Source organism: Poecilia mexicana, unplaced genomic scaffold, assembly GCF_051168715.1.
Source record: "Poecilia mexicana isolate PSO_F unplaced genomic scaffold, ASM5116871v1 scaffold_13, whole genome shotgun sequence".
Classification (NCBI taxonomy): Eukaryota; Metazoa; Chordata; class Actinopteri; order Cyprinodontiformes; family Poeciliidae; genus Poecilia; species Poecilia mexicana.
The window spans coordinates 30420178-30441342 of record NW_028263382.1 but is presented as its reverse complement, the minus strand read 5'-3'; the positions used below and the strand labels follow the sequence as shown (position 1 = coordinate 30441342).

The window sequence follows — 21165 nt, the reverse complement described above, 5'->3', positions numbered from 1 at the left end:
TTACAACTGTAAGGAATAATTCAATTTTTTCATATAAATGTATACAGTTTTCTAATTCCATAAGCCATAAAAATTGAAGTAATTTAAAACTATACAGAAATAATTATAGATGGTTACAAGTACAATACATAATCATTGACTAACATTTAAAAATGTGCGTATTTTAATCCTTGCAAACATTTAAATAAAGAAGTGTTATTCATTTAACTGCCAGTTTCATGTACCAAATCTTTTACAGTTTTATTTGAATTTTTTTTATTTAAAATATTTATTCTTAACTGTAAATAATGGTAATTTTGGCCCAAGTAAATGTTTTTTAGTTAATGGCAGTTGAGCATTACCATAACATTTTCCTACCTTATTAAAATTTATCTAGCATTTGTATACAAAACAATGTATGAATATTGATTTCTACATTTGCACTGATATTTCTGACATTTTATATCAATTCCAACCAAAATAAAAAAAAGGTTTTATCTAACATTCATTGAAAAATAATTAAATCTTTTGTTGAACTTTTAAGTGAATTTTGCACAACTACTAATACCAGCAGTTTAGTTTTTATACGTGTGTTTACCGTCTTGGACCTCGTAGACTTTCTGCGTCCAGCTGCTCCTGCCCTGCATCCTCCATTCAGCTCTGTACTTGAGAACAGGAACGCCTCCAGTAGATTCAGGCTCTCCAAACTGGATCAGAGCGGTGGTGGAGAAAGGCCTCACTTCATCAATGACCAACGATGACGGAACCTCTGTGAAAAAAAAAAAAAATTAGGTCAGTTTAACTACAGAAAGTTTAAAATTTCACAAAAACGATTCTTATAGCCGCTTGTTCCTTTCACAGTGATACATTGAACTCTTAATGCATCTCATAATACATAGCAGTTGCAGAAGTGAATTAATTAGTGATTTATAGGTTTAAAGCTATGGATCTTACTCCAAACACTGTATTGTTCATTAAGTACAGCTAAATGTAAAAAGCATTCTTTGATTCCTGTAGTAAGCATTACTCATTTTGCCTATTTGTGCACAAATTGACTTCCAAGACTTGAATTCAGGTTAATGTGCTACATGCAGATTATAATAATTTTACATGCACAAAACAAACAGGCAGCAGAGAAACCGTCATCAGTAGTGGTGCCACTTTGTCAGCAGCTAAAACAAAATTTAGTCAGTCAGCATGTTATGTTCAAAGTTGGATAATAAGCAGAAAGTTGGATCCGATAATGAATGTTGCTGAGCAAACATCAACACCAATACAGAAGCTTTAGTTTTAAATATCTAGGCATGATGATGGATTCACAACTTTCATTTAAAAGTTTTTTTTAATTAAAAGATCAAATTAAATTACTTAAAAAAAAAAAAGTTTAAACACATAAGAAAAAATCTAACAAAAGAACCTTCAAACTCAGTAACACCACAGTTTTATATCATATGCCTTGTAGTTTGATGAGCTGATCCCAGGCCAGCAGGACCACTTTGAAGCATAAAAAAATAAAATAAAATAAAAAAAAATCCATATTATCATTGTAAAAATATTAAGTAAGCATAAATTTCTTAATTGGGGTAGTTTTATAATCTATTCAGATGACATATTTGTATACAAATTGCTTCATGGGCTGGCTCCACCAGTTAAAAGATTTTAATCAATTAAATTTTGTGTTTGTCTGTGTGTGTGCGTCTTTTTCTTTCTTTTCACCATAAACCTGCCATTACAAAAGGCTAAATCTGTCATTTTTTACAAGACTCTTTAATCTAGAAATGCTGATTAATATGCACTAAATCAAAATTTAAATTGCTCTTTGCACAACTACTAATACCAGCAGTTTAGTTTTAGACTAAACTAAACCAGCTGCTAGTATTTAGACAATAAACCTCATTTGCAGGGAGGGTTGAGCAGTAGTGGTCAAAGTGCACCTGGTAGATTTATTATTTATCTGTTGGAAGCATAAACACTTCTACAGGACTGGTAAGCAGGCTTAATTCACATAAAGAGCACAGTAAAAACACACACAGTCAGGGAAAGGCTAGAACTCTAGAAAAATAAGTTCCTGGAGAAAGAAGCAAAATGAAAACATGTCTTTTGATGTAAAATATAAAAGCAAAACTGTAAAAAAAATATATATAATAAATTAAAATAAGAAAGCATTAAACAGACCTAAAAACCCTTCAAAGAGCTTAAACTAAAATTAAATATGGATTTAAACCCTTTATCTCAGATAATTCAGTGTTTCAGAAATATGAAAACATTTAAACTATGAACAGAAGGGTTCAGGAATATACTGATACTAGTAAAATAAAGATTTATTTTACCCTTCCTATAAAAACCATCTAGGCTGCGAGGTGCAGAAGGAGCTGAAAACGCATTCTGACTTTCAATCATCCTTTGTTAAATTTACCAGCATAAAAAAATAATTGTTCACCACCCACTTCTTGATCCATTTTGGGAAAAATTACATTATTAAAAGTGTTTAACTAATTGAAACAGTAATATCCGAGTTCTGGTGGCTTTGCGGGATTCCTACACTCTAAAGCGAGCTCCATTCTTTCCTGCATCACTTTCACTTTGATCTGGGTAGTAAAAAGGAACACTGTAATTACTGTGGTTGCACAGGTTTCTGCCTGAAGTGAAAAATGCTGCTTTTTTTTCTCTAGTCACTTCAGATGGTGGCTTAAAACCTGTATTTTCTCCTTTCCTCTCGTCTTATGAAGACGGATGCATTCATATGAAGGTGTAACATTATTAACTTGTACTTTTCTCAAGAAAGCATTCAGCTGAATTATGCAGATGCAAAGTAAAAACACAGCAAAGTTTTATTTTACGCTGCACCGAGGGCTTTGATACAAGACACAGATAACCGTTGCTGATAGTTGAGCTGATGTCTTTTTATCTAAAGTTATCTTCTATCTAAACAAACACCGCTGCTTTGTGTAATCTCATGCTGGCTGTTACTGCAAAATATATTTTAAAAAGGAGTGTAAAATCTGTTTTACAGCCCAGAGCAAGACAACATCTAAAGCACTGCTCTGTGTTTTAGGTTGCTTTCACACCTGATAGTCCGGTAGACTGTTTGATTTTTGGACCAAAATTGCAACATGTGTTATATTTTCAGCTGGTGCAGTTTTTCGCACTGCATTGTGTCAAACCAACCAAACCCTATGAAAAACCTGTTCACCCTCTCGCCTCTGGAGGCGATGAACCAAGAACCACTGAAAGAAACGGCACAAAAACGTCTGAAGAGGACACTGAGTGGAACTTCCTTCTTCATGAAATATGGACAAAAATGAAGTGCCGTCAAATTTTAGCGGTTGTAGGATTTCTCTTTCTTTGGTGAAAGACCACAAGCCTTCTCTCCCACTAGCGCTGGACATTTGTTTTGGTTGCATTTACTCTTGGCGCTTTTGGAGTGGTCTCCGGTCCGCTTAGCATTCACATATGCATTCAAACCGCACCAGAGTTCACAGCAACCAATCCAAGACCTAGGTTTGTAGGCTAACTAGCTTGATTACTAGGGATAGTGTGAATGTACCCTTAAGTTTAATTCTGCTACAATGGTACTGAATCGCATCTGCACGTTTCAGCAAGTCAAATGTAAGACTTAAAACCTATCAACTCAGCTTTGTGCTTCTCATACTGCAGATTTTGCTCTCTACAGCTTTAACCCCTTCAGTGCCAAGCTTAAAAGTTTTGTTTTATCACTTTATCTCAAATTGGTTGGCAGTAGAAATCAGCCAGTTGCAAAAATGAACATCATCCAGCCAACTGCTAATAAATGTGATAGAGGCAAAAACGCTAGCTAGCTAGCTAGCCAGGGTAGTTTAGCGGCTAGTTACCGGTAGCCTCAACCTCCTCGAGTCACAGAACTCAATGAAGATGTTTCCAAACAACTTAAACTTTTGCCTAATAGAAAAGTACCACGAGAAAAGAAAACTACATCGAACAGTCCTGCCTCTACAAAGTTTAAGACCTGTGACTAACAAATTAAAGACCAACTTACATTTTTAATGAATTTAAGACATTTTAAGGTCTTAATTTTACACACACACAAACACTTTTTAAGACATTTTACGGATGTCCGTACACCCTGTACAAACTTAACAGCTATTACTGAAATATTCAACACACTCTGCTGAGTTGTATTTTTAGTATAATTACATGTGAAGGCCAAATGCTGTAAACAAGAGTGAGATTTAAACCACATCCTCATCACTGACCGGCCTGAATGAGCAGGAACTCCTTGGACTCGGTGCCCATCTCGTTTGAGGCGGTGCAGTTATAGCTTCCAAAATCATTTTCAGACTCTGGTGTAATCTGGAGGGGAGAAGAAAATATAGCAGTGAACATAATAAGGGAAGCATGGCTAAACAGATGAACAAACTTATGTGTCAATCACCATGGAGGTGACTTTTGTGTTTGTCCATCAGAATAGCCTATTTTCATGTGTTGCCGTGAGCCTTCATGCTGCTGAATTATTCATAGATTCCTCCCACCCCCGACAATGAGGCTAGAAGAAAATCCCCCTCACTTCTTAGTCTATGCTCATGAAATCTTGATGACACAAGGTGATGGGGGGTCTGGGATGTGCCTGTGCACATGGAGAAAACTTCATGCATGCATTATGTATGTTTACGTTGGAAAGTGTACTTTAAAGTCAGTACCTGTAGGTAACTGGATAAAGGAGTTCTGAAGATTTTGATGTTGGTGGTGTTTGAGTTTGGAAGCTGCAGTCCATCTCTGAGCCAAACAATTGACACATCTGTGGGGAAAGCCTTGACCTCGCAGCTGATGTTGACCGGGTTTCCCTCCCACGTGTAAACCGCCACTGTTCCGTGGATCTTAGGCGTATCTAGGAGTTGAGAATGTGATTCAGAAAACTCTTTCAAACAGCTGAAAATATTTTTTAACTTGTTCATAGTTCTGGTTGGAAATTCATACACATTCATTGTGGGGCTTTTAATGATTTATTTAATTTTGTAGTGTGAATATTTATGTTTCACCACATTTCTGAGCAGAATTGATTTAAATTAGTTGGTTTGTTTGCTGCAGAGAGGCACCATTCATGCATACTCCCTCGGCATACTCTTGACTTCCTTTATCCGTTCTAGTTTCAGTTTTTATAAGTATTTGGGATCCCAGTCCTTTTGCAACACCCAGTTAAGTCAAAGTATTGCCCAAGAATTGAGAGGATCCCAAACAAAACAGAAGCCCCTACTCAAAGTTTACGTCCTTCAACGACAGCCGAGTTTCAGAAAGTTCTATGATCAGAGGAGACACAAACTTGTTTTATCTGTACGAACCAAAAAGTATGTTTGCAGCAGTCAAGTTGAGGCTTTAAAACCTAAGAGCTATATACCAACTGTCGAGCTCAGCGGTGCAGCATTGCCAGAGGATGGAGCAATAAAGAACAAGGAGTACCTCTAAGTTCTTCAAGTCAAATGAACAGCTACCTGGTTGAAACTTAGACACACTTTGGTTTTATAACAAAGCGGAATAGAACAATGATCACAAATGGAAGTCAAAACTGGCAGGAAAGGATACAGATTCCAGACAGGCTTCTGCAATGACCCTGACCTCAACCCTGCAGAACGTGTGCAGACTGTGGTTGTTATCCTGCGGTAGGATAACAACCAATTAACTAAACTCTATATTCACCTTGAAACTTGCAGATAGCTACAAAAATGTTGCAGTCAAGGTGGAAGTTACTAAGGAATATAGTTTAGATTTATGGCCTGAACCGAACTCAAACGAGACAAAAAGTTCAGGCCGGGTTGGGTCAGTGTTATTTGCTTGCCTGCGATCCATACAGCACAGAGAAAACCAACGATAATGCACAATATAATGCACAATATAAAGTTGTTTTAATCTGTCTATAGTCTAGAGCAGATAGCTTAACTTGTTGATTAAATAAACACAGCAAAGAGGGTGCAGAAGTTAATCAGATTGTAACAAGCACAGTAAACTGCATGCACACACAGCTCTGTCCTGCCCTGCCCTGTTTGAGCAGCAGAGGAGATGGGATCCTGCAAATCACACATGCCAGATGATTTGCACTTGAGTATCTGAACTTGACTCACCCTGAGGTTACAACAAACGAGAAGATGGAACTGGAAGATGTTAATCACAAGCTAAATATGAGACACTGCTTATCTAAATGGTCTACAATCGTAATTTAAAAAAAGTAGGCATAGGTCTATAAGTAAAGTTAATTAGTCAGGTTGGATTGGGACACATTGCCTACGGATTTGGGTTGGGTTGGATACTAAGGAACGTGTTCTCACTAGTCAGCCTGTATACAGAATTTTGACCCTGTGTAAATTACAGGTGGTTCCCCAATAGTTTAAAATTTGTTCTCCATATGCTTTACTTTTTTCCTTAAGGTTGATTATCTAATCATGCCAAATTTGAAAAATAATGACTCAAATAAATAATTAAAAGCCTAAAACATCCACAACCTACAGCCCATTGTGACTGTAGGTTCACCTAAACCTGACTCTCAGGAACCAGACTTATTTTCCAGCTAAGCTGAAGACAATGCAATACTCACAGCGGACCTCCAGATAAGCGGTCTGTTCATCCTCTCCGATGGCACTGCGAGCTGTGCAGAGATACTGACCGGCATCTGTATACTTGACATACTTCAGAGTGAGGGAGGACACACGAGCATCGCTCCTTACTACTACATTTCCATCTGGACTCTAAATGGTAGCAGAAAAAGGTTTGGTGTAAGGGGGAAAACAACAACAAAAAAAAAACAATAGGACTTCATTAATGGCTATATTGCATTGTGACATTAAACAATTTTATAGAAAGATGTTTGTAACCTGAAATGGAAAAATAAAAGTAAGCCAGCCTTTAAAAAAGAGAGTGGACATTAACTTAAGGAAGGAGGCGAACAGCGCTCGATAAAGACGTGGAAACATGGGGACGCTGATGACAAAGCAGGGGAGCTGGTAAATAATAGATGGAAGACAGCATTAAGAACCATCTAGAGCTTTTCACATGGCAGCTACTAACTTGTGAAACATGCTGATGCACAGTTGCAGACGGGGAGCTCCACGCTTGCACTTTTACACATTGGCTGACATATATGTTTTTTGTTACATCATCCTCATTTAAGACAATTTTTCTTTTATTTCCCCATTTCTAGAAATTATTCGTTATCAGATATGTTATGAGGCAGTGATGTGTACATCTAGTATTTACTCCGTTTTCAGGGATGCATCAAGTCACCTACCATTTGAAATCGTGACTGTTACAGCAGATGTTGTTGTGACTGTTTTTATCATTTGGTACTAAAACTGCCAGACAATAAGGTTTCTGCTTCCAAAGAGCCGTAGTGTAGCATATTACTGTAAAAAGTCCCATTAGCCACTTGAATTTTACGATGATGGCCGCCATTTTGAGCTTTTTAAGCCAATTATTGCCATAAAATGTTACCTATTTTCATGACTTGGATGAACTGTCAAATCATGTTTTCTTATTCAGGCAACTTTAAACTAATATGTAGAAGAATCAGCAATTGAGGACTTTGCTGTTTGTGAATCTCACACCAGTCGTCAACTAGACAGAGACAATGTGTGACAGAATTACAATCGTCTTGGTTAGTGCCAACTTCTGCTGATTTTTTAAATATGCTTAGTGGTTTAGCGGCAGCAGAGCTAAGATTCTTGCTTAGTGAATTTATGGTTAGTCAACCTAACTATTTGGCCAGCAATGGCAATAACTACTCCTGATTTTAATACAAAAGTATACATTATAACCACAATGGCCACTGAAAAATGTCCACCAGAAAAAGATAACTGCAAATCAACAAAATATAAATGATTTTTGGCTCAAAATGTGTAGGTTATGATTTGACACCAAACACATTCATCTATTTAGTGATTTTAGTGCAAACATGTATTTTCCATGACGACCATGGCGGCACTCTTAAAAAATTATTACTAGACATGAGTGATCAATGGGTCAAATTAAGCATGATTTAACAAAAGTAATCATCTGTGATAATCATTGGCACATTTAGTACAACATACACAATCCCTATGACCATCCTGCAAAATGGTGGCCATCTTGAATTTTTCAGTAGCTTTTTTTTCTTTTCTTTTGTTTTGAAAAAAGGAAGACCCATTGAACATCTATGCCAAGTTAACTTCTTGTATTTGCAAGTGAAAGATTTTTCTGAAATATTCAGTTATCTTCTGCACCAGTGTTTCAGTGCTTTATTCATTTAAAAGACGAAACAAATTAAAACATGACATCCTCAATATAATCAGATCCACATTTACCAAAACCAAATAAATTGACTTTCTTTTTCTGCACACATTTGTACAATAACATTATGCATCTGTTCCTTTAACAAGGTGCTAGACTTGAATATCTAAGCGTCTCTTACGGTTGCCTTCGTGGCTTTGATCCAAATTGAAAACAAAACAATGGCAGAATGCTTTTACATAGACTGAATTAGGGCTCAGCCTGGGAAGGCATTTAAGAGAAACAGTGTTAGTTTGTATTCAAATTGAACACACAAAGCATGTCATGGGCATTTATTATGCATAGAGGGTAGCGGGAGCAGGGAGACACTTACATAACACACACTACCCTTTTCTTCTGACCCCTGTGCAGATAGCTATCTCAGTCGACCCCTGTGGTGCTGTTTTCGATTGCTGCATTTATACAACATGCCACACTGCATCTAAGCATTAGTGCCTACTTTAAAGAAAGCTTTAAGTATGGATGGGCTTTTTTTGGGGACACTAAAGTCTCTGATGTAATTTGAGAAGTAGCAAAGTGTGTGAGAGATCCCAAAAATGTGGAACGTTTCTAAATATTCATCAACATTTCAGTAAATTAGATTATTATGAAATAATCTCAGCTAATTTAGTTATTTTGATTGAAAAAGCTAAACTTCTCCTGATTCATTACACACAGTGAGACATATTTTATTTTCTTTTAATTTGGATAATTATATCCTACAGCACATGAAAACCCAACATTTAGTTTCACTGGAATTACAAGATAAAAACGACTAATAGAAATGCTGTTATGCTCGACACAATCATCTTCTAAATTGTCAGTTGTCAAGTAGACGGTAGTCAACGCCCTCAACAACAAGTAGGGTGTGGCACAAAGAATAACCGCTAAAGCAGCTGGCTGTTCAGAAAGTGCTGTGACAAAGCCTATTGCTGGAAAGTTTAGTGGAAGAAAAACCTGTGGTAGTGAAAGTTGTAGAGTCCTTAGTGCTATATGGGCCACAATCATACTGTTGAAAGAACTCGTGGGCCACAAATATAATTTTCTTTTCTGTTCTTTTTTTTATTGAAAGGTTTAACAACTTTACCAGTTCCTATTTTTTCCTTGTTAATGTCCCAAAAATAAACTAAACGAGCAATATCTTAATGGACATAGATGTCTAGACAAGGAATCTTGAAATATAAAAGGATTTTTGCATGTCTTACATATAGCTAGCAGAAACAATATAAGGATAATGATTTTATCAAATAAGTTTGTTGTATTTAGCCTTAATTTAATGACTAGGTGATCCCAAGTCGGGTGTTAAGTGGAAATTGCACTTGCAGGATGTATGTGGTTGTACTGGCAAAAAAAAATGAAAGGGGCAGTATGAGCTTAGGTTGAACAAACATGGTGTGTTATGAGCGACATCTCACTGCAACACTGGTAAAAACATTAAGGGGTTAATAGAGGAGAGATGCTGTGATGATTTCCTGAAGGCGAAGGTTCAGAAGGAACAGGAGTTTTTAAAGAGACAGAGGCCCAATTTCATGGCATTAAATTACAACAGGGTTTCCCTCAGTATATTATAAGCCTGGTGGGCCACCAGGCTTTACTTGTACCCCCAAAAGGCTACAGATTGCATAGTTTTTTAAGTCTTTTTAAACTTTTTGCATTTTTTAATGCTTTATAGTTAATGTTCAGATATTAATCTTTCAATCTTTCAATAACACATAATTATCAAGTAATATTTTCAAATTTCCTGTCAACTTTAAACATTTTTTAACTCAAAAACATGGCAGGCCACTGGATGAATGATTGGCCTAGCGACCAACCACCCGGCTTAGCAGGTTTTCTGGGGGAAACCTTGTACAACGTGAAATTGTTTGGTTGTAATAACTTCTTGGTTGTACTATAAAATGGCAGAATGTGCCTGGAAGATACACAATACTTTAAAGCAAAAGAAAAAGCTATTAATCATATAAAAAACACTTTGAATTGTACATAATATTTTCCATTAACATTTGCTTAATTGGAATCTGCATCTTTTTTCAAATGTCTTGCTCTTTAGACATTTTGCCCACTATGAATCTCTGGGATAATAATAAAATACATCACCGTGTGTAATACATCTTTACTGTGCATGTTCCACTGCTTGATTTTTAACAACTAGAATAAATTAACTTTTCATACAACTTTCTTGAGATGTTATACGAAAAGTAGAGGTGTGCCGATCGATCGGCTACCGATCATAATCGGACGATTACCGTGAAAAAGTGTATGATCGGTGATCGCCGATCACGGTCTGTTATTGCCGATCACACAAACCGATCACCACCTGCATCTCATTTCGCAGCCTGCCTGTGCAGCTGGTCTCCTCTTTCCTTCACACTGCGCAAACGCGCAGCAACAAATCCAAAGCGATGTGGAACTATAACGCACTGAGTGAATGGGGAAGTTTGCGTGTTGCAGCAGAAAATTGAAGCACGTGGGGTGAAACACTTCAAAATGCATCAACACGACGAATCTAATATGGCATAAAAACAATGCCATACTTGATGGAGTTTGGCTACATCGAGGCTCATTGCAGTAAAAAAGACATATGGAGGATCAGACAGCAGGTAAAGCAGCGCACAGCTACAAATACTCACCCGGATTAGCGTGACGGTCAGAAAGCTAAACAAAATTATTTAAGTCTTCGAGCTGCGATGTAAGACGCTGGTTCTGCTCTCGCTGTTGAACCGCTGCTACGCTACAGGTAGTAATATTTCACAGACGGAGCTTCGCTTCTGCTCCACCTGGTAGTGACTCTCACACCGAACCTCTGCTTAAAGCTGCAGCATCTAACTTAAAAAAATAAATTTTACATACGTATTAAAACTTTCGCTGTCCAAACATGAGACAGATAATCTCTGAAAAAATAATCGATCTCCTCTGCCTCCTCCCTGTTCTGCATAATTACTCCGCTCAGTCAGAAACAGCCAATCAGAACTAGCAGTAACCAGCTAGCCGCCATGCTATCAGGAAGTTTTCATTCAGTAACTCTGGATTGTTTATTGTAATGGATCCTGTATTTGCCTTTGAATGTTAAGTTTTATACTTGAATTTTCTGGCAATGTTGAGAGGTTTTATTTTGACTCTTTGCATTATTTAACCTCTTCAGAGCCTGCATATGTTTTCAGTCTGTTAAAGATAGTATTAGCGATAGCAGTACAATTTGCACAATGCCTGTTTTGTTTTGTTTTTTTCTTGGAAAAAGTTATTAAAAACAAGTTTTTGTCTAAATTAAGGTGAATTCATGGTTCCTTTTTCCACATACTGTAATGCTTATGATTAAAAAATTAATAATTATGTAATCGGTATCGGTGATCGGCCGTGATCGGAATCAGAATCGGCAGGAAAAAACCTGATCGGCACATCTCTAACGAAAAGCAAAAGCTTTTTAAAAAGATTAATCTAAATCAGATGGTGGAGAAAAGACACAGACTTTAGCATCCTTTACTAATAAAGCCAAACTGACAGCAGAGTATGACAAGTAATAATTCTTCTTCTCAAACCAAAGAGCGACTTTGAGGAACCTCAGAGCATAAAATTGACACCACATACAGGACAAGTTAAACTCATGTCTCATCAAATATAAAATAGGCCGGCATACAAATGTACCTTCCACCTGCACGGCTTATTAAACGAACACTCAGTATTCTCCCAGTGCTTCCAAGCCTTCCCTCCTGTGTGATTTGTAATTGGATGTCTTGCAGAGAGACACACTGATCAACTCAGAGCGCAGGTGAACTAAAAAAGCATATCATTATGTCGGAAAGTGAAAATTATTATTGCCTCATCCATTAATGAAATCTAGAGAACTCATGACTAGAAACCACACATGCTGCAAAAAGGCCACCAGGAAGTCTTTTTTAGATTTCACTAAAATATGCTTACTACGGACAAATGTATGTGTCTATATGAATAAACTTGTTGCAGTTCGTCGGCCATGTGTATTTGTTTCTGGAAGAGACCATTTTTCTTAGTCTTATGTAACTGGGGGTGAACTGTTTCAGGTCTTAGAGTTTCCTGTTTTATTTTTTTAGAATAACTGCCTAATTACGGATCCAGATGGCCAGGATGAGTCATTCATTTTTGTACTGGGAAAAAAAAAAAAAAAAGAAAGAAAAATCCAGTCACTTTTTGCACAACTTATCGGTGACGCAAACATGTTCAGGTTGCACACCTGAAGAGGGATGCAACCCCCTCCCTCATCAGAGGTGTGCAGTTACTGTAAATATCTAAAAATTGAACCTGTCAAATTGCATTCAATATTAACATTTGACCAGACAAAATATTGACATTATTTGCAAACTCTGAGCATTAACGCATATTTGATTTCCAAGAGTATACTAAATTCTCCTCATTTGAAACATCTGTGGAAGTAAAAATAGCGAGCCTATTTCAGGACCCAAAATGATCTGAAAGTACAGCACTGATGTCAAAGTAAAATTATAAATAACTGTGGTAACTTTAATATTCAGCATTGCACATAAAGCAGGGGATCAGTGACGCACTTAGCAAAAAGAGAAGATGAATCTGAAGCAGTTCTGATCGTTTCACTCGGCGCTGCGGACGGCACAGAAATGACGGAGATTTTCTCACTAATTTTCACACATATGGAGAACACATATTTGATGGAGACGTAAGCGTCAGAGGGCTGCTCTTTTCTGCAGACGATTTTTAAATTTTATTGACTGGCGGTCCTTTGTTCATTTCAACTTTTTCAACCCAAGAAAGTCTGATCTACATACTACATGAGGATGGCAGTAATTTTGGAAGATGTACATTTAGAGCAGTTGCATGAAAAGGAAAAGATGTGGAAGAGAGAGGTTACCTCTGGATCATGAATGTCTGCAATAATGCCATTTCTGACATAAAAAAAAAATTAGCAAAAAAATCCAGCATTTGATTCATCAGATATATCCGAACAAAACTATGTTGAGGATTCGAGTTTGAGAAGAAAAAATCACAGATTTGAAAAGAAATAACCACTATGTAAAGTGCCTCGCAAAAGTATTCACATCCCTTTAACTTTCACACATTTTGTAATGTTAAAACCACTAACCTACTGTATTTTCCGCACTATAATGCGCACCGGATTATAAGGCGCACCTTCAATGAATGGCCTATTTTAAAACTTTTTTTCATATATAAGGCGCACCACTTCATAAGGTGCATAGAATAGACAGTACAGTTAGGGTTGCCACCCGTCCAGTATTGAACGCGATTTGTTCCATACTCTACAAATGTGGATGTGTAGTAAGAAAGAACTGGTCTCCGAGTATTTTATATAGTAGGCTGCCCCAGTCATTGTTTCACTCACGGTGTTGGTGTTGCGATATTGTGCCCAACTGCTTTCTGGGTAACACAGACCAACCGACACACTGCCACCGCAGTCTCTGTCTCTCTTCCCCCGCCCCACCCGGCTTTAAATGTATAGGGGCTGGTCCCTTGGTAACCCTAGTCGAAGCACCCCGGATGAAAGTCTAAAGCCACTTTGTTGACATAAAGAATATCAACAAAACAGTCCGACTCCGGTCAGCGAGGAGAGCCTTCTGCGACTGGGCTGGGGTGTGGCCGGACGATGGTCATCCTTCTCCGTTTGCGCACAGCATGTTCGTGGAGAACGTGGTGCTGAATGACCTGCAGACGACCTGATTATAGACGGTCGGTAGGTAGATAGGTTAGTCAAAGTTTATTAACAAACCAGCGTTTTGACAACTATCCCAGCATGCACCGGGTGCTTCTTCTTCTACGGGCGAAAATGAAGTCGGCGGCTGCTTACTGTAGTTGCTAGACCTGTTGTGGCTCAATATTGGTCCATATATAAGGCGCACCAGATTATAAGGCACCCTGTCGGCTTTTGAGGAAATTGAAGGTTTTTAGGTGCACCTTATAGTGCGGAAAATACGGTAATTATATTTTACTGTGATTTTATGTGATAGATCTCAGGAAGCACAAATTGAACATAATAGGAAAATGTTCAAATATTTTATAATTTTATTTCAATTTTATTTTCAATTTTTAACAAATATCTGAGATAACACTCCAGTTGCTAGCTTTAGCTTTAGCCGTCGTTCCATTAAGTCCAACTGAGTTCACTGCCGGAAAAAAAACCCAACCTCCACAGCATGATACTGCCACCAATATGTTTCAAGATAGGGATTGTATTTTGTTAAACACAATCTTTAAGTAATATAAAAAAACTTTATATTACTTAACTTCTTTTGGCATTAAGCAATATATTTAAAAAAAACACACACAAATTTCCTATTTTGTCCCAGTTATTTCCTACACTGTGTTAGCTTATCACATTAAGTCTGGATAAAACACACTAAAGTTTGTGATTCTAACAAGCCAAAACGTGAGCGAATTGAAGGTGTATAAATACTTTTCCAAAGCAACGACTGTGCTAAAAATGTTGCGGTCGAACTGGCAGAAGTGAAGCCAAAACGGACAGAATCCCACCAGCACCACTTTCTCTACTGCATCACTCTCAGCGCTTTATACTCTCGTTGACCCTTATTTGATCAAGAATTTTGATCTGCATCCATTCGGAATTGAATTAGACTTCCCTGACGTGAATGATGGATGGGTGGAGGAAAAAGCCATGCATTTAGAATACCTTGTGCTGCTCAGGCCGAGTCCATGATGCCTGCAGGGGACAGAGAAACAACAGACAGAAGGCAAAGCAATTCTTAGAAGGTAATCCTCATCCTCTCCAGAATGGGATGCAGCACATCGCATACAAGTATTAAGTGTCCACATTATTTACCTTGCATCCAAAGTGGCCTGGTCTGAATATCTGATTTCGTTAAAGCCTGCAGCTGCTGTCTTTTTTTTTCTTTTTTTTTTCTTCAGAAATTTTCTAACTGGAGAATTTAGTGAATTTTATGACATTTGCAAACCAAAACAAGGTAGGTCTATTGGAATCATGAAAGGCCTTCTTTTTCCCAGATAAGAGGGTCTTTGGTTTATCAGAAGGATGTGATTCAATTACAAGGCAACAACAGAGATAGGACGGTCTTCTTTGGTAAAGGAGATACAGCAATTATCGACTCGCAATCCATTTTAGTCCACTCCTGCTGTCTTTATTTGTTAAAAGCCTCTTCTCTGCACCAAAGCACACCGGTTAGCAAGCTTGTCATTGAAGTCACCGAACAACACTTTTGGGCTTTTCAATAAGCGATGAAGGATTGAAAAAAAGGCAATTTCATTGGAAGGTCTTCCAGAAAATAAATCTGTGCCTGCAAGAGTTCTGCAAGTAGCATTTTTCTCCCCTGGTAACAAGCTTTGTTCTCCAAAGAACAAAAGGATGACAGCTCCCTTTGTCACGCATTTAAGCCGCAAAACAAAATATTTTCTCTTTGTTTGTAAATGATACAATTAAAAATGAAATATAGCCCACGCTGCTTTAGAGGTTTTTCTTCGACTTTGAAGAACCACCACTTGGTTGACGTGCTCACGTCTTTGGGAAATTAAATGCAATTGTTCAAAAAGTTAATTTGTTTTGAGATCTGGCACGGATTTTACATATTTTCAGCAGCTATAAAGCTTAAACATTCTCTGTAAAGCTGCTCCTATAATTTCTAAAGCTTTCAAGGCAACGCCAGAGAGCGTTGTTTTCTCCAGCTGTGTGGGAAGAAGGGAAGTGGCTGTGCACTGCCAGTCAGCTGGTTGAGAAAACATGTAATTTCCCCCTCCTTTTATGAGTTTGAGAAAACTGAGTGAAAACTAACAACGCTACCCATCATTATTTAAATTAGAGATAAGGCGGACTGCCAACAGCCCAACTAATTGACCACATACACTTGTGTTGTTCTATAAAAAGCAAACGGGTATAACATAACGTACATTCAAAACTACTTTGATTTTGTAGATTAGTGGTGGGCACTTATCGTATCGTTTATCATTTATTGAGATAAATTCTAAGACTTTTGATTTATCATTGTCACAATAAATTCCAATTCATTATACTTAAAGTCTATGTTGTCTGGATTGTTAGCGTTACTATTTTCTCTTCTGTTTGTTCAATAAAAATGTCAGTAAATGACAATAAATGTGAAAATATAACAAAAGGCGCTTAATGTAGGTAGCCTAGTGATACAAATCAGTTTTTTATGTTTTCTGAAGAATCGTATTAGAAATGAGAATGTTTTTCAACAGCAGTATTTGTGTTTGTTCTTTTTTTTAAAGTGGTTCTGTAGCTCCATAAAAAAGCACAAAGAAATAGTTTTTATTGTCTCTATAGTAACACAAAACGCAAAACATTGTGATAAAACTTTAAATCTACGTCGCCCACCTCTACTGCATGTCTAATTATTAAATTTAGTTTTTATTTCATGAAATAAAATCAAAGTACATTTATGTTAAAATGGGGCTAATGAGTAACTTTTCACAGCTGATTGAATTTCTTATGATGCACAAAGCATGTCGTTTGAAAAGGCAAGTAATACATTTAACAAACTTAAATACTTCTCTTTAACAAATTAACAAATATGAAAAGAGTTGCCGCCAGTCTGCAGCAGGAATATGTAAAACACCCTGTATAGAGACTGATGATTTTTAGCAAGATTCTGAGAGCTATTTGTCTGGAATACATTTCTTAGAACCTTCCTCTGAAGGAGTAAGAAATGTTGCTTTTGAAAGAACATAAATGGCTCGAGCCACTTCAGCCAGAAAAGAGGGGTATTAACGTTTTGACAGAACCTGGCTGCAATCCTATTAGCTCAAAGAAATTGACAAAGTGGCAACGAGTTAAACTGTCAAACCAGACCATTCTGAAAACTGTAAGCATCTGTCTGAAAGGTAACTGACTTAGTGTCAGCTGCAGGTGGAGCTAGTGGAGTCGACAGGTGGGAGATTTAACTGGAGTTTGTTCTTTCTGCTTGTTGTACAGAGATAAACAGCCATCTTTATTCATGGGAAGAGACATGAAATGTTTAGCACTAGTGCTTCTAACAAAAAAAAGTAATTTAGTCACATGTGCAACCAATATTTTCTGAGCCTTCCATTAAGATGTTAATTATGACTCCAAGTTCATTTTTTAGACGTTTCTGTTTTCAAATTTTCAATTTTTTGCAATGCACAAATTCCATGATGGTCAGCATCTTCGTACTTCTCTAACATACATCCAATAAATCACAGAGTTGTATCACATCTCGGCGGATAAAGTCTCAAAAACAGCACAGACTTTTCGAACCAGTGTAGACAACATGCTACATCCAATTAAAATCACAACACTGAAAGAACTCCACGAGACAGAAACCTTTGTGGACAGCATGCTCTGTGGTGATGCTGACGAGAAAATGTTAAGCATGTCAATGAGATGTGATGGCCTACAAAGCAGGAACACACACACATATAAAAAAAAACATTATTTAGATGCAACAAGCAGAGTGATAAACAGCTATTTCATCAGATGCAGTGGCGAGAAAATGCAAGAGGAAATGGAAGCAATCTACTGGAATAATAATGGGGCAAAACAGTGAATCAAACCATCAATATTCACATCTAAAAGCACTTTTGCATCATCGTTAGTGCCTCGGTAGAAGGCTTATAAAAGACTTACGGCGTGTTTAAAGTCGACCGGCTTTACATTAGCTAATTCCTTTAATATCCTTGACAATCAGCACCTTTTCTCATTGCCAAGATAAAGACAGTAAATACTTATGAGCAAGAGTTTTATGCAAAGCTGACCGTTCATCATTAAGTGCGGCATTTTGGCCGCGTATTATCCGAGCGTCGCCAAAGAGCGGTTGCCCAATTAAAACGAGCGACTCGACAGCGTGGAACGTTGCCATTTCGTCGGCGTGAGCGGTAAGCGAGCTGACGAGCAGCCGCCGTCGTATTGGTGACGGGTGCTTATCTGAGGCAGAAAAAGGACAAGGAGAGGACACCTACCGCATTCACATCACGGAGGAAACACCAAGAACAATGTGCTGTTGGCACCCAGGAGAGTTATCAGGGTTTTTATTTTTCTTTTCTCCTCCAGCCCATTGTTGTTCCACAGACAATAATCCTCCTTCTGTTCTGACTCAAACTGTAATGTCAGCGGGTGGAAAAGAAAACAGCGACTAGAGCAAATAATTTAGACACGTTAACAGAACCTTGACTGTGTTCTTGTTTTTTTAATCTAAAACATCTGATTAAGCTTTCTGTCATTGTCCTGAACCATTTATATATGCTGAGCCTTGGAACATTTCTATTGTTTCAGGACAAAATGAGCTGCAGCCACCCTTACGCCACATTCCATCACACATGACCTGACACGTTAATAACAAGGATCCGGAACAGTCCGGCCCTGTGTTCCAGCTGGAAACACTCAATCGTAACAAGTTTCTTCACACATATTACTACTGTAAAATCCCCTCACTTGTCTTTTAGCATCAAAAAAAAAAAGCAATTGAAAATTGAAAAGCCGAGGAACTAATTCATAGTGCTTAACTTGATTTTGCAACAAAAAAAAAAAAATATATATATATATTTATTTATTTATTTATTTATAAACCTTTTCTGACATAAAGCGGACTGTCACGCACTGATAGCTATTATTTGCTTTTAGGTTTTATAAATATTGCAATTTCCCTGCATCTTTCCGCTTTTATGACCCAGAATGCTTTGAAAACACGGCATCAAGGAAAAATGTTTAATATGTATTCAAATAAGCCAAAACATTCATTATGTAGATAATATACAAAGCGTGAATAAAAACTCCATTTACATTTTTCAGTTATTAAACAGGCGTACTTATCTAATATGACTTGCAGCAAAAGCTTTCAAAGGATCGGGAGACCCAAATACTACAAGTGAAGTTGATTAAAGTTTTTTTTTAATTGCTTTTAATAAATATATTACTACTTAACTTTGATAGCAGCATAAACAAAAGCAAAACTATCCTCAGATAAGCTCTGATTGAACTCTGAAATGTAACTAAGCTGGTAAACTACCACAAGTCCACATGGTTATTTTTTTTAACATGGTTCTTTTATCCTCTTTCACTCAGTGAACAGAACAACAGTAATCCTCAATTCTCACACTGTGCTTCTTCTTAAATGGCTATGGGACAATCCTTTTTTTTCCCCGCCTACATCTCCAGTGGGTTACCATTGGTTTCTTTCGCTAACCTTTGAATTCCAAGCAGAAAAGGAAGCGACTTGAATGAAGACGTGTCACATTTACTATATGTCAGATTTGCATTCAGGTAGTCTTCCAATAAATATGCAACAGATTAGTTGTTTTGTTTATTGCATTAGTTATTAATAAAGCAAGCTGTGTCTACACAGGTTTTAGGTACAGTTAAGCCCAAAATGATTCATGCCTCTGGCAGATTAAGTTCTAAATCATTGGCATTCAACCAAGATGTTTTGTTTCTGGTAAGAAAAGGATATAGAGGATTCTGTTGAAATTGTATTTAAGCAATGCAACGTGTTACCTTTATAATCGCATTTGATCAAAATACAGCACGCCGAGTTACTTTGAATCTCTGCAAATATTCAATTAAAATATCTTCTTTAGAAATACCGAAATCAAATCCTTATAATTGCTGCGTTTCATCAAAATGTTGAAAACTTCTTGGAAACTTTGAAAGATAATACTTTAAATCTAAATATGCCAACGCAAAAGAATAATTATGGTCTACAGGCGCATCTCAATGAACTGGAATATTATCATAGTTATTTTATTTTAGTACTTCGGAAAGTGAAACTTATACATTATGTAGATTAATTCCAGAAAGTGATATACTGCCAGAGTTTATTAATCTTTTCATTTGATTCATAAAAAGCACTTTAAAACATTGAAATAAGGTGATTAAAGTGCATAACAATAAAACCATGAAGCCTAGCCTTAATTACCGAATATGATTTGCTTCACAGCCTCCTAAGCATGCGATTATCCCTGTTGCTTGTGCAACTTTTTTCCAAATTCAAATAAGTTTCTACTCAAAACTTTCCATTAACACGCTCAGGAGACCGAACACTGAACAGCTGGGTTGTTTAGTGGCTTGAATTCCCTGGAAATGTCCAGACAACTGCCATGTCAGCAGTCTTCACCACATATTTCTGTGATAAAACTCAATTTTATTAGTAGTTGAGACCTAATTATTTAAAATTAAGAGAAGAAGACACTTAAAACGCTTAGTTCTAAGCATTGCCAATACACAAAATGAAGGAACTTTTTAATATTTTTTGTGATTTATGCAGATGTACCCGTATGCTGTTGTACTCAAACCTGAAAAGAGTACATTGTCAAAGACATTAAAAACAGCTTTGAGGCGACATTATTGCTTAACATTGTGATTTACTGAATAGTTTTTTTTACACAAAGGTATCGTACTGTGAGAATATCAAACTGGCACATTCCTACTTTTACACAGAGTAGTTGCTAAGTGTTCACCAAACAAGAAAAAAGTGCAACATCTACAGTGTAACAATTGGACTCAGTTAGGTTTTTGTCAAATCATGTTGGAACACAAAAAAAGTATAAAACTGCTCACTAACCAACATGTCCACGAAAAATATATTCTCCAACAAGCTAGATCAGGATGCTAATGATGTTCAACTCTTCAACCGGACAGCATCTGACCAGTTAGAGAGAGAGAGAGAGAGCGCCAAAGAACTAAAGACACTTTCAGATTAACTGCTAATTAATTCAGGTTATTAATCAGCATCACACATCTGAAAACACAGCCAAGGATCTTTGCTGGTTCTCTGACCAAAATGAAAAATCTCACCTCGATTATGGTAATGAAAACATGCTTCCTGTCACTTCATCATGCTCGCCCCAAATGGCATTTGGAACATTTGTCGCACTGATCCCAGATGAAATGCAGCTGTTGTATGGTCATTACAGACAGACACATCGGACGGACAAACTGAACAGGACAGCGAAACA

At 37.2% G+C, this 21165-nt stretch overlaps 1 protein-coding gene across 1 annotated transcript in view; it reads right to left on the bottom strand.

The window, feature by feature from the left end:
- The window catches only part of ncam1b (neural cell adhesion molecule 1b), a 115916-nt gene that overhangs the window by 20876 nt on the left and 73875 nt on the right, over nucleotides 1-21165 (bottom strand). Inside the window, exons 9-12 of the mRNA XM_088012054.1 lie at nucleotides 6542-6692; nucleotides 4656-4843; nucleotides 4212-4308; nucleotides 578-748 (exon numbers count right to left, since the gene is read on the bottom strand). Coding sequence (XP_087868180.1) covers nucleotides 578-748; nucleotides 4212-4308; nucleotides 4656-4843; nucleotides 6542-6692 — 607 coding nt within the window. The remainder of the gene's footprint in view (nucleotides 1-577; nucleotides 749-4211; nucleotides 4309-4655; nucleotides 4844-6541; nucleotides 6693-21165) is intronic.